Raw genomic sequence first — 18,693 nt, 5'->3', positions numbered from 1 at the left:
AGGGGTCCTGCAGGCCCGCAGGGCTGCAGTTCCACATGGAAGCCTCCTAGCAATCCACCTCCACCTGGCGCCTGTTTCAAGTGCGGCAATGAAGTCAACTGGTCCAGACAATGCCCAAACCCAGGTAAGCCCACCAGGCCATGCCTTCTCTGTGGAGGACCCACTGGAGGTTGGACTGTGAGCAGACCCCACAAGGACCGCCCCCATCCCTTCCTAAGCTGGCTAAAACCTCCTACTCGGATCTCATCAGCCTTGCCACTGAAGACTTGATGGTGCCCTGAAATGGACACCCTGGCAACTACCATCTCTTCATCCCAACCAAGGGTAACCCTGATGGTGGTGGGTAGGCCAGTATGTTTTTTAATTAATACCAGGGCAACCTACGCTGCTTTACCTAATTTTTCAGGACCCACCAAGTTCTCACAAGTCTCTGTTGTAGAAATTAATAGAAAAGTCTCCAAACCCCAAGCCACGCCTCCACTTTTCTGCTCCCTGCCACCTTTTCCTACACTCACTCTTTCTTACTCCTGTCCTCATGCCAAACTCTGCTCCTTTCAAAACTACACACTACTCTTCACTTCCGTGTTCCCCATAGTACCCAACACATCAACCCAGACCCCTCCAGGGCTTTTAACTTTATTCTACTCCTCCAACCTCCCACCTTAAAACATGCAACTTTTCCTTATCCCCCATCTGTAACCCCGCTGTTTAGGACACTTCCACACACTCAGTCAGAAAACACCACACCCCCATCCACATTGCCTTTAAAAAACCCACCCAGTTCCTATCACAGAAGCAGTATCCCATCCCCTAAGCAACTCTCATAGGCCTAAAGCCTATCATTTCTTGCCTCCTCGCCAGTCACCTACTCCACCCCACAAACTCCTTTTAAAACAGTTATACCTGTTAAAAAGCCAGATGAAACTTATCACTTAGTCCAGGACCTCAGACTCATTAACCAAGCTGTACTCCCAGTATGTCCAATAGTTCCTAACCCATATACTTTACTTTCCGCAGTTCTCTCCAATGCCACCCAATTTTCTATTCTAAACCTAAAAGTTGCTTTTTTTAAAAAAACAAAAAAAAAACAATTCCTTTACACCTTGATTCCCCAAACCTGTTTGCTTTTACATGGGAAAACCCCAACTCCCATGTTTCACGTCAGCTCACCTGGTGCGTACTACCTCAAGGTTTCAGGGACAGCACCCACTTTTTTGGACAGGCCCTTGCTAGTGACCTCTGTACCTTATCCCTAAAACCATCCACTCTACTTCAGTGTGTTAATAATCAGCTGTGTAGCCCCTCTCAAAAAGATTGCAACACCCACACTATCTCTCTCTTTTAAACTTCTTGACAAAACAGGGATATTAGATCTCCTCTAAGAAAGCACAAATATGCACCCCCTTAGTTATGTATCTAGGTCTAGCTCTTACCCCGTGAACCTAAGGGCTAACAGCCGACTGCATATACCTCCTCCAATCCCTCCTGCCTCCGCGAACTAAGCAAAAAAATCTCTTTTTCTAGAATTAGCGGGATATTTTAGGCTCTAGGTTCCCTCCTTCGCTCTACTTGCCAAACCATTATACCAAGCTGCTAAAGCCCCCTCCATGAGCATTTAAAATCTGCACAGCCTATTACCCAGCCTTTCCTTCTATTCCAGAAGGCTCTCACCTCAGCCCCCATCCTCACTCTCCCAGATCTCACCAAACCTTTCTCCCTCTATGCCGACAAACAGCACAGAGTTACACTAGGTGTTCCAACCCAGGCTAAAGGACCCACCCTCCAGGTTATTGCCTACCTCTCTAAACAGCTTAAAGCCTCAGTTCTTGGATGGCTTGCTGCCTCCGAGCATTGGCAGCAGCTGCTGTCCTCACCCTTAGAAGCCTAAAACTATCTCTCCATGCCAACCTAACAGTTTATTCAACCCATAACATCAAAGACTTGCGAACTCACCGCAGTGTACTACATCTCATCTCTGCCCCACGACTCCTCCAATTGTATGTTCTAGTCATAGAAATCCCCCAAATCACTATGCTAACCAGCTCCTGTCTAAACCCACCCATGCTTTTACCTGAAGCTACAACAGCTGAAGACCCTACGCACTTCTGTGTGAACACTGTTCAAACCTTTCTTCTACCTTTTCCAAACCTAACAGACCAATCCCTTCTTTACTTGGTTTGTAGATGGCAGCTCCTTCCTACATCAAGGACGCCAGCAACCTGGCTATACTATAGTGTCCCCACCCCACCCCACATACTATTGAAGCCAATCCACTCCCCCTAGGCACTACCTCTCAAAAAGCTGAACTCATTGCCCATACTAAAGTTTTCACACTGACAGGCGGACAACAAATTAACATATATTCAAATTCTCCTTATACGTTCCATATAGTACAGTCACACTCGACTATCTGGAAAAAACTGGGTTTCCTAACAGCAAAAAACGCTCCTGTCGTAAATGACTCATCAACAAACTCCTTCAAGCTGCCAGGCTCCTGCAGAAAGTTGCCATCATTCATTGCAGGGACCACCACACCCCACACAATCATATATCCATTGGAAATGCGCTAACAGATTAGGTAGCAAAACAAATAGCCCTGCAACCCGTTCAAGGCCAGTTTCTGTCCCTGTCCTTGTTCTCTCCTCTTTACACCTCAGAAGAAAAGGAGGACTTCTGAGCCCAAAACCTTCAAAAGCAAGGACCATGGTATGTCAAGGAAAGGCGCTTCGTTCTTCCTCACTCTCAAAACCTTCCTCACCTCCAAAGCCTCCACAACTCTTTCCATGTCGGTTACAAACCTCTCTTGCAACTTCTCCATCCTGTTCTCATTTGTCCCCACCTTTTCAGCCATTTCTGAGAAATTACCCAGTCCTGCTCTATCTGCCACTCAGTGTCACCCCAAGGCTCCCTCCAGTCGCCACCTTTTTCTACTCATCAAGCCCGGAGCCAGGTACCAAGGCAAGATTGGCAAGTAAACCTCACTCACAGGCCGTCCAATAAATGGCTCTGCTATCTTCTAGTCTTTGTCTATACTTTCTCTGGGTAAGTAAAAACGTTCCCAACAACTTCAGAAGGTGCAAATGTTGTCACACAAACTCTCATCATGCATATAATTCCCCATTTCGGACTCCCAACATCCATCCAGCTGAATAACAGGCCCGCCTTCATCAACCAAATTACCCAAGGTATCTCTACATCCTTAAATATGAAGTAGGTTCTCCACACACCCTACAGGTCTCAATCTTCAGGCAAAGTTGAAAAAATTAACTCTGTCCTTAAAGCCCAACTCACCAAGCTGGCTGTTAAAACCCACCAGCCATGGACAAAAAAATCTCCCTTTTGCCCTCATGAGACTCTGCACAACACCAAAAGCACCCTCTTTTTATAGTCCCTTTAAAATCGTGTATGGCGGAACTTTTATCTTAAGGCCTCCACCCTTACCAAACTCTAAGCCACTCAGAAATTACCTCTCCTCCTTAATCCAGACACAGTCTTTCATGCAAGAAGCAACAAATGAGGCCATGCCTCTCCCTGTTGACACCTCCTTGTCCTCTCAACATAACTGTCTTGCAGGCACAGACGCGTTTCCAGACAATCCAGATGATGCTCCTACTACAAGGACACAGTGGATACTAACCTGTCTCTCAACAATACCCCAAAAATTAAGGTTTTCTTTTTCCAAGGTGCCCACGCCACCCCCTATATCACGCCTGAAGTAGTTATTGAGAAAGTCGCCCCTTTTCCCTTTGATCTATAACCAAATAGGAATGTAAGATTCTCCCTGGGGCCTGAAAGCTTAAGGAGATGAATAACTCCTCCCTTCTCAGGCCCAGTACCCAGGCGCAAGGCTACTTACGTCAGTAGCATGTGCCTGCAAGATAGCAGAAATAGGAAAAGAGCCGCAGAAAGACAGCTACCCTGGACAGAAGACACATGCCCCTTAAGACTGAGAAAGAGGCCATCCAGGTACACTGTAGCAGTTATGTCTGACTAGAACACTTCCTATTTATAGGAGACTATAAAACTTTTGTCCTGTCCTCACTTGGTGCTGACACCATTTTAGGCCTCAGCCTTCCTGCACCCAGGCACTCATTAAAACAGCATGTTGCTCCACACTGCCTCGTGTTGTCTGTTGGCGTGCTCTGGGGGTTCAAACTGACACAGAAACCTTACAACTATGATTAATTGAGTTGGTTACCCCAAATTCATATGTTAAAGCCCTAACCTCCAATGTGAGTATATTTGGGCATAGGCCTATAAATTAGTAATTAAGGTTAAGTGCAGTCATAAGGGTGAGGCCTTGACATGGTAGAACTGGTATCTTTAGGTGTCCTTATGAGACGTGTGAGAGAGACCAGAGAACTCTCCTCCAGTACACAAAAGAAAGGCCATGTGAGGACATAGTGAGACGGCAGCCAAGAAGGGAAGTCAAGAGGAGAACCCTCACCAGAAACCAACCCTGACAGCACTTTGCACCTTGATCATGAATTTCCAGCCTCCAGTACTGGGAAAAAATAAATTTATATTGTTTAAGCCACCCAGTCGGTGGTGTTTGCTATGGCAGTCTGGAGACCCTTTCTTCTCCCTTTTCTGCAAACGAATCCTCCAGTTATCTCCCAAAATGGGGTGTGGGAGTATTCACCTGGCAGCATCAAGTGGGCAAGGGGATCTGATATTCTAATTATATTTTAAAGAGAATTTCAACAAATCTTTTTAAAAAATTCGTATTTTCATCACTATTTCTGGAGGTGTGAGGAATAAACTCTGATCTTTTTCCTGTCTTGCCCAAATTCCTAAGAGGCCTGGGGAGTAACACCCTACAAACCATAAAATCTCACCAGATGGGTTTTATTTAATCCTATATAACACAGCTTACTTTCCAACCTTACTCTGACATAACATCAAATGACAGATAAAGAAGAAAATCAAAATATTTTACCCCAAAATATGTCTCTTTGACATATTTTGAGTGGCCCTACAAAGCCTTCTGTTGTGAAGGAAAATTCGCATCCGTCAAGAATATGATGAATATCACTAAATCTTATCCTTTTTAGTCTCTTCCAATCCTGAAGAGATGAACTGAGAGACTAGAACCCTTTACAGGTATGAATAGGAAACAATTGCCATCTATTGCCTCTAAGGGCAGCCACCTATGAGACTTTATCTACATAATAAGAACCTCGGTTTCCATCACCCTTTATCTTCCTCCAGACACTCCTTTCTATTGATTCCAGGTTTTTAGATAATAACTCTTTCAACCAATTGCCAATGAGAAAATCTTTGACTCCACCTATAACCCTATGACCTATAAACTCCTACACTACCTACCCGTTCTCCTGTCCCGTCCTCACCCCCAAACCTATGGATACCTCACATGTGTAGATTAATGTCTTTTGTCAACCCAACCACCTTGGGCACATGTTCTTGGGACCTCTTGAAACTGTGCCTTGGGTCATGACCACTCGTATTTGCCTCAGAATATTTTACAGAATAATTTACTCTTCAAATATTTTACAGAATTTGACTCTTTTCATGGTCAGGTGATTAGCAAGGTAAAGATGGCTTTTTTATTTTTTTTGCCATTGGAAGATTAGGATTTGGTTTACTTTTTTTTTTTTTTTTTTTGATACCGGCAATTACCACTTGTCTGTCTGCCAGCCAACTCCCCAGATATTATTATCATCTCCTTTGTCATTCTATTTTGTCCTTTGGGGTTTAGACTTTGTAATTTTTTTTTTCTACTCTATTCAGAATTCTTTAGTGAGATTTTAGAAAAAAGAGTAGTTACATGCATGTGTTCAGTCCTAAATCCATTGGAAAATTATGCCTCTTTGGTAGTGTGATTAATTTTTTATTTCTTTGTATTTTACTTATGTAGTACATTAATTTTGGATTCCTTTGCATCTTCCTTTACTGGCAGTCCATGAGGATAAGGAAGGTGAGTGTTCTTATTCGTTTTTTTTTTCTTTTTATTTTTCTTTCTTTCTTTTCTTTTTTCTTTTTTTTGATACAGGGTGTTACCCTGTCATCCAGGCTGAAGAACAGTGGCATGATTTGGTCTCACTGCAGCCTCAACCTCCCAGGCTCAAGCTAACCTCCCACCTCAGCCTCTCAAGTGTCTGGGACTACAGGTGTGTGCCACCATGCTTGGCTAATTTTTACTTTTTTTTTTTTTTTTTTGTAGAGATGGGATCTCATCATGTTGGCCAGGCTGGTCTAGAACTCCTGAACTCAAGCAATCCACTCACCTCAAACTGTCAAAGTGCTGGGATTATAGGTGTGTGTCACCATGCCCAGCCCTTATTCACTTTTATGTCCTCAGAGCTCCCACAGTCATGACATATAGCAAAGAATCAATAGTTACTTTTTAAAAAAAACAAGATGCTCTCCAGATTTTAATGATTTGCCAGTTGCCGTAGTTTTTTCTATGCATAAGTCCAGCTTTCCCCACTCCATTTCCCTTCCAGTCACGTTGATTTTCTCTCTAATTACTGGTCAAGATTCAAATGCAATGAAGCAATAAAGACATCTGTATGTTTGCTTATGAGAGAATAAGCTTTCAAAAAGGATTTGAAAATTTGAGTTTTCCCTAAGTCCTTAAAATAGTTCCAAATAGCACCACTCCAATTACCAAAACATCATTAATTTTTTTGAGTACCTTAAATTTTAAACAATGCTGAATATTTAAGCCAATTAAATAACTTTTTTCAAAATGTTAACACATTTACCATATAAAACTATCTTAAATACCACTGATAGTATATATAACTCTCTTTAAGATAGCACATTTCAGACTAAAAACAGCGTCAGCTATGTCATTTTCAGTAACATGAAGCTAAAATTTAAATAGATCACCAAAGATTTAATTGAAATGAGCAAAAACATGATTGGTGTCAAATGTTCATTTAGCATGTCAAAATGTTCATTATAGCAAATAATTAAATTATAGAAAATTCATTTCAGTTGATTTTTATGAAATGTATTCAATTGTAAATTAATACAATGTGTATGTTTTTCATAGGTGTGATAAATATTACATTTAAAGTATGACAGAAAAAATAATAACATATATTTTATTTTTATATAAATAACCTTGTTACGCTCACCATAGCAATCTTTGAGTTAACAAATTTAAAAGTGTACCTCCTTTTTACCATTATGGATTAAAATAGAAAATCACGATGCTCTTCAATAATATTTTGATTTTATGACCTGTGTTTATAACTAAATGATAATATCTTTACAATTCATTTGGAAAAACTTCAATGTTTTGTACTTACCTACAATGTCCTTCATAAGGCCTACAATACTCTCATCTCCTGTAATCCAAGGACGCTTCCCCACTTCATGACCATAGGCTGCTCTGAAATTGAAAAGGGACTCGTAAACATTTCTTAGCTTTTGTGTGCATGTGTGTGATTATTTCAAATATCAGCTCTAGCAAATAAACATTTCTATGTGGACCTTTCTATGTGTTAGTAATTATATAAAATCAAGCTTTTTTAAAACAAAAAATATAATACTTGGGATTAATGTCTTTTAACTTCTCTTTTAAAATTTATTTTCTTTTTATTAGGAAGAGGGGGGATTGTTCATATGTTATTTTAATATTTTGCTATATTCTAGAGTCTAATTTTTTTGGTCTCAGTTATTTTGCAATTTTTAAGATTATTTGAACACACTTTTATACCTGTAGAATGTAGTATCTATACTAAAACTTACATACTGTTTTGTAAGGCTAGAGACTAAAATGATTATAAATTGACATTTAAAATATACCTATAATCTGTAAATTTAATAGAAGTATATAAAATATGATTATACTCATGATACCATTTTATAGTAAATAACAAAATTTATGAATAATCAAAGCCAACACTGCTTGGTTTGACATATTTGCTAGCAATTTCATCTGTCACATTCCAGCTCAATTTTATTATTCTAGTAAGTATCCCAGGAGGCATAGTAGAAAAATGCAAAACACATAGAGTACTTCAACTTTCAAGAAATTTCCATGAAATGAAGAAGGCAAGTACACTTGAAAAACATAGAAGAAATTAAAACAGAGGATTAAGGTGGAGTGCCTCTGAGTGCTGTTACATTGTCGTATCTTATGATGCTCTGAAAGTGGTAGTTCTGTAAGCAGACAGGGAGGTCTCCAGGGATCATAACATTTAATATACTTGAGCCATCAGCCTGTTTTACAGCCTCCTGCCCTGTCACCTGTCTGTTTCCGAAGCCTGGTTTGTAATGCTGTCACCTTGTTGGTTGGAGCCAGCTTCTGCCAGACGGCAGCAACTCATGGATGATCCTGAGTGAACTGTCCTCATTACCATGCTAAAGTCTCCACCCTGGGGAGAAGCTATAGCTTCATTACCATACATGCAATCTACGCACTGACATGATTACTCACTGAATCTCCACAACTGCGACCCTTCCTCGACATGTGATGATGCATCTTCTCCCCTATCACCCCATAAAACTCCCCTGTCACTTTTCCTCTGGGAGACACTGCTCTTGTGAAAACTCCCAGTGTCCTCCTTACTTATACCAAGTAATCACACTTCTATTGATCAAAACTTGTTCCCTCTGTTTTTTTTTTTTTTTTTAACTACAGAGAAATGTTTATTTTAAATCACATTTTAGAATTAAGCAACATTTTAAAACTTATTTCATAGTAAATATTACAAAGATGGTTTCACAATTTAAAAGATAAATATTAAATGTTTGAGCCTGCTATATATTCCTCTGACTTTTTTAAAATTATACTTTAAGTTCTGGGATACAATGTGCAGAACATGCAGGTTTGTTGCATAAGTATACACGTGCCATGGTGGTTTGCTGCACCCATCAACCTGTCACCTACATTAGGTATTTCTCCTAATGCTCTCCCTCCCCTAGCCCCCACCCCCGACAGGCCCCAATGTGTGATGTTCCCCTCCCTGAGTCCATGTGTTCTCATTGTTCAACTCCCACTTATGAGTGAGAACATGTGGTGCTTGGTTTTCTGTTCCTGTGTTAGTTAGCTGAGAATGACGGTTTCCAGCTTCATCCATGTCCCCAGAAAGACCTTTGTTACCACGTGAATGAAGCCCATTTTTTCTGGGTAACAGTTCTTAATTCTTTAGGAATCCAAAAGTTTGTCAGCTTGAAAGAAAGGAATGAAAATGTGCTTTTTGTATAGTACCAACCTGGGTTGAATCTGTGTCAGTAAACTGGTGCTGGTGGGCTGCTACTCCCTAAGAGGGGCGGTTAAGACCAGAGGACTAGAGCCCTGTTTTTCCTCCTTTGCAGATTTCCAAGGTGTAAATACTCCCATCATGGGCGATTTCATACTATCAACAAAAATTCTGAGTATTTAATAATTGGTTTTTGACATCTGGTATAAGTCAGCTGCAGGTCAGTACTGGTCATGAGACCACATTTATTGAAGCTATAGGGTTTCATTTTCCACATTTGTACAAGTAAATGGGTAACAATGTGGACCTTAAAGGATTCCCATGAGAAATAAATGAGATAACATGTGAAAGAGACCATTACATAGTACCCCGTTTCTGAGTCTTCTTTCCTAATGTAAATCTAATGCTAAAACTCCCTTCATCAGCATGTGGTATAGAACACAATTTTTAAACTAACATTTCTATTACCATATAAACTAAGATGAAGGAAGAGGACTTTCTTTGAGAATAAACATAGACTGCTAAGAACTAAGGATGGAAAAGAGGGGCAGTTGTTAGTTATTATTATTCACATTTTTATTAGACAGCCTGCAGCTTGCCTCTTTCTTGATTTTCAATATAAATGCTAAAGACAAAAATCATTATCATTAAATGGTAGTTAAAGGCAGATACTTGGATCCTTTTTAATTTTAATCACATAGAGCTCCACGGCCTTTGCTGATAGCACAATACATCTTATTACATTTAGGTAGTAAAATTCTATGTTCTGCCCCAGAGAATTTATATCTCAGAATATTATGCCACCTACTCCTCTCTCTGGTAGACACCGTGGTAATAATCTTTAGGGATATGTTTCTTCCTGCAATGCTTTTGGCATCTCCCTCCATTCAAAATACCACACAGTGTCGGCTGCTTCATTTTGTTAGCCCTCTAGCCTGGGGTAGTGAAATGTATTTACAAAGTGCTACCCAAATAAACCCAAAGTTAAAGTGGCCTGTCATTAGAAAGAGTTGATGTAGATTAAAGTGCAGTTATAAACATCAGTATTAGAGTTAGGAAAAAAAATATTATATTGCTCAAACAAAACTACTTAAAATAGTTGCAGCATAGATGTAATCTTCTTTTACAAATGCTGGAAAGGAAAAGAGAGCATGGGAGAGAGTTAACTCACCGCCACAGAATAAATCATCGCTATAAGTGAGTGCTTTCTGAGACATCTACTAGGAGTATTCACTCACAAAATTAGGACTGCAGGATGGAAAATTAGGAAGTTAATAGAAACTTGGATCCTCTTTAAAGTAGGACCATGCTTTAACCATCCCACAAAATGAAAAATGGCCCTGTTTTTAGAAAGCTTCCTTCCATAAGGAAATAATTACGATTTCACAGCCTGCCTTCATTATATTATATATTTTTTTTCCATGACCCACTTGATGATTAGCCAATAAAGACGTTGCGAGGCCGGGGACGGTGGCTCATGCCTGTAATCCCAGCATTTTGGGAGGTCAAGGTGGTTTGAGCCCAATGGTTTGAGACCAACCTGGGCAACATAGGGAGACGTCGTCTCTACGAAATTAAAGAAAAAATTAACCAGGCTTGGTGGCATGTGCCTGTAGTCGCAGCTACTCAGGAGACTGAGGTGGGAGGATAGCCCAGGTCTGAGAGTTTAAGGCCGCAGTGAGCTATGATCACATCACTGCACTCCAGCCTGGGCAACAGAGTGAGACCCTGACTCCAAAAAAATAATGTTAATTAGAAAAACAAAAATAAAGATGTTGTGAAAAATCTTTGTAACATGCCATTCTATGTATTTTCTTATGTTCTCTTGTTCAAACACTATTGCTCTTAAAGGAAGAAATGCTTAAATTAAATGAGATTAGAGGGGTCTGAAGGAGGCATCTACATCTCTCTGGCGTGTTTTATCAGTGTCCTGTCAGCACACACACACTGCCATGTAAAGTAAACTCAGTAGTGTATTCCTGATATTTAATTCAAAGGCACATTTTTATCTTTAAATAATCTTACCTAAACTGTCACAGTTCTTAGAAGAATCCCTGTAGAGACAAAACTATAGTAGGTTTTTGCTCTTATGAAAAAGAGAGAACACCCTTGATGTAGCAGATTTGACAATGTAAATGACCCAAAATATTGTGATTCTATTTTAGGGACATAATAACCATTCCCCACCTTAAAATATGCTCTTTAGGACTTATATACCCTTCTGTTCTAGCTGGATTGTGGCATTATGATTATTAACCAATGTTATTCTCCATTAAATAATCTAGGTCATTAGTAAATATTTAATATATTATTTCCAAATACTTATGCTTATTGCCTATTCATTGCAACAGACCCATAGATTTCAGACATACTGTTGCTTCTTATTATTATAAAACCTTTTTGCTTATAATTATTAAGTATCAAATAAATATAATCACACAAAAAGTTTTATATTTCAGAATATTAGAATAGCCTAAATGTTGCCATTTTGCAAAACAAATATATTCCTCAATGTGTTATTAATCTACTTTAGAAATCCCATAGAGTTGAAAATGAAAATGCAAAATAATGGTAATAGCATTTTAAAACTAACACAGAGGTAAAAGTTTCTAAGAAAACAATTTTCACAGTTTGCCTTAAGAAAGTTTAAGTTTTAGAAATAATTTGGTTCTACTATCATCTGAATGTGTCCCCTTCAAATTCTTATGTTAAAACTTGATCTGCCGATGTGACAGTATTAAGAGGTAGAGTCTTTAGGAGGTGATTCAGTCATAAGGGCAGAGCCCTCATGAATGGGATTAGGACCCTTATAAAAGAGGTGGGAGGCAGGTGTTTGCCTCTTCTGCCACATGAGGATGCAGCAAGAAGCACCATCTTGGAAGCAGAGAGCAGACCTTACCAAACACTAAGTCTGCCAGCACCTTGATCTTGGACTTCCCAGTCTCCAGAACTATAAGAATGTTCACTTCTCTTCTCTATAAATTATCCAGACTTGGGTATTTTGTATAGCAGTGGGAACAAACTAAGACAGATCCTAAAATATTTCTAGTTTTACCTCTATTCTTGGCTTTTCCTTAGTATAAGTAATCAAAGATGGTAGCCAGATGAATTACAAAATCAGGCTGCATTATGACAAAAAATTGTTTATTCAATACTTAGGTGTGGTAGGCAGTATGTCTGCAATAGGCCATAAAACTGGAGAAGATGGAATCCATGAGCCCAATGGCATTTCCTACTTTATAGCACTTGGATGGACAGAGATTTGACATCTATATGCTTGTGCAAAACCTTGCTTTGTTAAAGCACTCTAATTTTTATGTTACTGTTAAAATTATATATTTTTTTGAAACTGGGTCTGACTCTGTTGCCCAGGCTGGAGTGCAGTGTCAAAATCTCAGCTCACTGCAACCCCCACCTTCCAGGCTCAAGCGATCCTCCCACCTCAACCTGACGAATAGCTGGGACTACAGGTATGTGCCACTACATCCAGCTAAATTTCTTTTGTATATTTTGTAGAGACAGGGTTTTACCATGTTGCTCAAGCTGGTCTCGAACTCCTGAGATCAAGTGATCTGCCTGCCTTGGCCTCCCAAAGTCTTTGGGTAACACCCTTGAACCACCGTGCCTGGTCAGGATTATACATTTTTAACACTATCTTTTTCAACTAAGCAACTACTTTCAATGTGCATTATAGTGTTTAGTAAATGTGTAATCATCTTTGACTCAGCGATTCCCATAATCTTCCATTGGTCAAGAAGAAAGGGAGTCACTGACCTGGCTTGAGTACCAGCCAAGAAGTAGAGCAGAAGTGGCAATGAGGGAGGCAAAGAGGAAGAAGTGATCAGACAAAACTTACCACAATAATGCGAGGCCCTGGATCTAGAGGCAACTGAACACATGCAGGGTTTGATTTTAGTGCAAAAAAACAAAGCAACAGTCAGAACGAAAACTGAAGAGACCAACAGACCACTGAATTGGCATGAAGACTACATGTATATATGTATGTATGTATTTAAAGACATGGTCTTGCTGTAGCCCAGGCTGGAGTGCAGTGACACAATAACAGCTTACTGCAGCCTCGACCTTCTGGGTGCAAGTGATCCTCTCACCTCAGCCTCTCACGTGGCTGGGACTACAGGCATGCACCACCATGCCCAGCTAATTTTTGTATTTTTTGTAGAGTTGAGATCTCACAATGTTGCCCAGGCTGGTCTGGAACTCCTGGGCTCTTGTGATCCACCCGCCTCAGCTTCCAAAGTGCTGGGATTACAGACAGTAGCCACTGCTCCCATCCCTTTGTTGCTCAGGCTGGTTTTAATTCCTGGGCTAATGTGACCCACATTGGCCTCCCATAGTGCCGGGAATACAGCCATGAGCCACCATGCCTGGTCCTTCTACTTTGAACACATCTGAAAAAGGAGCAGCCACAGAAAGAAATGTTATCTAAACTTAAGCAAAGCCTCCTAAAAATACAGCTGCCATTGACCCATCCTCAGAGTTAGATGGACCTTAGCACCTGGAGGTACAAATTCAGCTGCCATTCATCTCCCTCTTGGGAGCTTCCAGCTAGGAAGGATACTGCCTATTAGCATCAGGATGAAAAAGCCCAATGGAAACCTTTATATTTTCCCATTGAAGCTCTAAAACTCTTCCCTTTAGTTAAGCTGGTATATAAACCCTTACCCATGGCTGTTCAGCAAACTACCCCTTGTAGAATTCTTCTATCTGAGTGTGAAATAAACTTTTCTCCTGTTAACCTGTCTGTTGTCAATTAATTGGCAGGCCCTCACCACTTTGACCTAAGTACTCAGTTTGTAGAGAAGTTTCCTCCCAACAGAACTTCAGCTGGAAAAGATCAGAAGTGGGATTTTAAGCTAAATATTTGGGAGATAAAAAACAATAACGAGCAAACACTTTTGGGATCAAAAACGGTGGGTGAGGTAGGGAGAATAGGCATGTGATCAGGCATCCCAAACACCACAGACATTTATGGGCAGGACCATGATGTTGACAGAGTCACTACAGCTTAAAACAAGAAGACTACATAAACTAAACAAAGCAAGGATGAAATAGATGTCCATTTGCTTAGCAGTCTTCTTTAATTCACTGTACATTGCCTGAAGCATTAAAATACACAACCTTTCTGAATCATCTGTCTAATGAAAACTCAGTGAGAAGGTTTAATTAAAATGATGAAATTTTCCATCATCACAAGGTGAAATGTAAAAGACAAAGCAATAGAAGGGCATGAGGTGATTTCCTGAAATACAACTTTAAAGTCTTGAAAATAATCTACCAGTTTCTTACTTAAGTGGGATGACTATAAGGATATGAATAGAATAGCAGGGCAGAATATATTTTAAATGCTTAAAGGAAAAAAATTCACAGCCTTGCTGAATGAATACCCAAGAGGCAAGGGCACTCTATAAGTTCAAATTCATTCAATCTAATTATCTGCCCTCTCTTACATTAAGGCCAAAAATGAATATTAACCATTTTTATTAACTATGACCCCCATTCATTAAATACTAAAACCTGCTAGAGCAAATGTGGTGGTATGTATTTTGCAAATTATGCATAAAAGTTATGCAGATAAAGTTATAACCTGATTAATAAATTATATAAACTTCTATCATTTTTGCATCAAGTTGTGAAATTACATTCTTAATCCCTGAAATGAAGAATTTCACAGTGTTATCTAATAGCCATAGTTGTAATCATTTGCACAGTCAGTGTAAGCTAAATATTATTTATTTATTTATTTATTTTATTGAAACAGAGTCACCCAGGCTGGAGTGCAGTGGTGCAATCTCCGCTCACTGCAACCTCTGCCTCCCGGGTCCAGGCAATTCTCTTGCTTTAGCCTCCTGAGTAGCTGGGATTACAGGTGCCTGCCACCATGCCCGGCTAATTTTTATATTTTTAGTAGAGACGAGGTTTCACCATGTTGGTCAGGCTGGTCTCGAACTCCTGTGCTTAGATGATTCACCCACGTCAGCCTCCCAAAGTGCTGGTATTGCAGGCATGAGGCACCACTCCCGGCCTAATTTTTGTATTTTTTTTAGTAGAGATGAGGTTTCACCATGTTGGCTAGGCTGGTCTCAAACTCTTGACCTCAAGTGATCTGCCCACCTTGGCCTCCCAAAGTGCTGCAATTACAGGCATGAGCCACCGTGACTGGCATACTAATCTTTAAAGAACGGATATTGTTCCCAATTTGAAAACCAGTAGCATGAAGAATGAAGAAAGGTAAAGAATGTAGTCTGAGTTTCTGACAGCCAAATGTTTTTCCTCTGAAATTCTATTTGGTTTGGTTTCATCTTTCTGAAATGTTTTCCTAACTGTCAAGTTTGGCTCATCTTCATATTGATTTTTCAGTTTCAAATAATCAGAAAATATTTTTAAAATATTTCCGGTTATCATAAAAATAAGTGTCGATAATTTGGCCTAATCATGAAGAGATGAAGCTTCTAAACATTAACTCCTCTCTTAATTATTAAAGAAACAAAATAAAATGATTACATATGGTTTAGGGATGTCAACACAGGAGAGGAACTTAAATGTTTAAATACTGTAAAAGTTTTAGTCCTGATTCTGCCACTAACTTGTTATGTCACCTTATTCTGATCCTCAGTTATTTTCATCAATCAAATGAGACTACTGAGCAGTTAAGGTTTCTCTGTATCCATGGATTCCCTCTCTATGGATTCAACCAACTGCAGATCAAAAATATTTAGGGAAAAAATGGATGGCTGCATATATACTAAACATGTACAGACTTTTTTCTCATCACTATTCCCTAAACAATACAGCATAACAGCTATTTACATAACATTTATACTGTGTTAGGTATTATAAGTAATCTAGAGATTATTTAAAGTATATGGGACCATTGTGGATTTTGGAATGATAGGGAGGCCCTGGAACTAATTCTCTGCAGACAACCAAGGGATGACTGTACTAGGATTCTATTACACATGTTTCCAAATATTAGACAACCTAATGTGATTTTGTAAATGTTTGTATGTGATGTAGAGTAGTAGCTTTTAAAATAATACTTACATTTTGGCCCACTTATCTAGTTCTTCTTCAAGATATGTTTTAACCATTTTTGGCTGAAGACCAAGAGAATTTCCCAAGAAATAGATGGCATTTTCATCTTTATTCACTAATGATAAATCAACTGAAACAGAAGAAATGTCAAAAAAAAAAAAAAGTTTTTTCAGTATGGTATTGTTAAGCCAGTACAAATAATTAATATAATCAACTCTAAGAAGGATAAAAAGTAATTAAAAATTACTCCCAAGGATGACATCAGGTCCTCTAAACAATAATTAACTTTTGCATTTACATTTTAAAATATAATTTAAACCTATAGAGGCTATTATGATGATCTCTCATATTTACTGTGCTCCATGGGGAAATCTAAATTAGCAACTACATCCAATCATGAATAGCCAAAGCATTAGAAAAGAGTTAAAAACAAATGTTTTCAATTAGGAAATACATCAGCCTATCTAATTGTATAAGAAGATTACCAGAATTTAGTCAAGTACTGACACTGTACTGATTTGTGTTGTAGAAATGGCAATTTTTTCAAAAATGCAAATAGTTATTTATATAACTAAAGTAGATGTACTGGATTTATGTGTTTTTTTCATTCTATATCCATACACATGTACAGATAGTACTAACACATGTATAGGCAAAGATTGTTCTCTATATCTACTTCTTATTCATATAAATCAAACTTTGGCGATTTTTATCCTGCAGCTTACCCACTGCAAACAAACCAATCCATGTGCTTAAAACATAGTCTAGAAAGTCACAAGTTTATAGTCACAATTGTAAACTACTGAGTTTTGTCTTATATCTTAGGGGAAAAAAGACTAAGCTTCTTGTTTATATTTCATTGGAATCATTAAGTACTATGTTGGTCTTTATTTCAGACTACTTAATTAAACCTTTAAAGACTTTTTAGAGACATACTATCTATTTCAACCTGATCCCTTTTATAGATATTGTTCTTCACTGGCATCTTTTAAGCCTGACCAATACAAGATATGCACATATTGTTTACACGTGTGCCAGAAGAGCCCTCTTGGTTAAGGTATCATTATTTCCTGGACCTAGGATTAGATATGCCTCCCCATTTCCCATCCTCAAGGTTATCATGTCAGCCAAGCACAGTGGCTCATGCCTGTAATCCAGGTACTTTTGGAGACAAAATCGGGAGGATCACTTGAGCCCAGGAGTTCAATACAAGCCTGGGCAACATAGTGAGACTCCATCTCTATTTATTTTTTTAAATAAAAGGTTATCACATCAATGGTTCTTGTCACATTGGACATTACTGATAATCTCCTTATAGCTTGAGTCCAAGCTTAATGCCTTTGGGATTATATCCACAGTTTTTATGTCTCCTATGCTTTCTCTATACAACCCTTAAGAACATGAGAGCTCTAGGTTCCTAAATAGTTCCCAGTCCTTCAGTGTCAGCTGCTGACTCTTGCACAACTCAATGTCATTTGGATTCTGTTGGACATCTTGTTTAGTATTTAATGCCTATGAAGTGGGAGAAAATTCCCTTTCTGAAGCATTTATTGTATTTACCTTTTTTCCCCCAAAGGCAAGTCAGATTAATGTACACCAGCCAATCTTATTCTTCAGGATTATTTTCTGTCTCCTGTACTGACAACTTTTTTTTAGCATATTGTGAGTTTAGTGCTATGCTAAAACGTGTATTGTAGAAATTATATTATTACATTTTTCTTTGAAGTAGGTGTTGCCAATTAGAGCACACATTTTTTGCAGTTTCTCAATGGTCCTCTTGGTTTTCTCTCTCACTTCAATGGCCTTTTCACAAAGGCCATGGAGCTTACTAGAACTTTCCTTTTCAAAGTGAACTGCTTGATTAACACATGTCCTGTTAGTAGATCCCAAAATTTTGGTTAAGTCACAATGCTTCAAGACCGCAGTTCGCTCTTCTTGTAGGTATCATTTTCCAACTCTTTCTTTTATTGCCTTTGCTTCTTATTTCCTGGAAAGTCTTCCTCCATTGCATTTAGCCTGATCTTATTAGGGGGAGGAAAAGGAGGATAAGCTGTCTCAGTTTCTTCCTCTTAATCCATACTGTCCAGATCTACTCTGAGAAAACACTGAGAGGTGTCATGATCTGGGGATCCTGTGGGTTCATGTTCAGATCAGATCATTTGCTGCATTTGTTCTGTTAATACCCAGCAGGCAGGATATTTAACCAGTACCTTTGTTTTAAGCAAGGCAAGGCAAACTTTTTCTGTAAAAAGCCAGAAAATAAATATTTCAGGCTTTCCAGGCCATACAGTCTCTGCTGTAATTCCTCCTTTTTGTTATGGTTGGATAAAAAAAAGCCATAGATAATTAAAAAACAAATGTGCCAGTCATCCTAAAAACTTTATTCCAAAAAGAAAGCAGAGATTTTTGAGCCTTGTCTGAGGGTCACACTTCAAATTCTGGCACAGATTGGGCATGTTAA

The 18,693-nt window shown here is 38.9% G+C and overlaps 1 protein-coding gene across 2 annotated transcripts in view; it reads right to left on the bottom strand.

Moving 5' to 3' along the window:
- LOC105492610 (kynureninase) overlaps positions 1–18,693 on the bottom strand; it is a 175,279-nt gene that overhangs the window by 113,649 nt on the left and 42,937 nt on the right. For both annotated transcript variants that reach the window (XM_011759824.3, XM_011759825.2), the window contains 2 exons: positions 16,242–16,362; positions 7,281–7,363 (listed from right to left, as the gene is read on the bottom strand). In XM_011759824.3, the coding sequence (XP_011758126.1) occupies positions 7,281–7,363; positions 16,242–16,362 (204 nt within the window). The remainder of the gene's footprint in view (positions 1–7,280; positions 7,364–16,241; positions 16,363–18,693) is intronic.

This window comes from Macaca nemestrina, chromosome 11 (assembly GCF_043159975.1).
Source record: "Macaca nemestrina isolate mMacNem1 chromosome 11, mMacNem.hap1, whole genome shotgun sequence".
Classification (NCBI taxonomy): Eukaryota; Metazoa; Chordata; class Mammalia; order Primates; family Cercopithecidae; genus Macaca; species Macaca nemestrina.
Note: the sequence above shows the minus strand (reverse complement) of the source record. Positions and strands in the feature narration are given on the sequence as shown.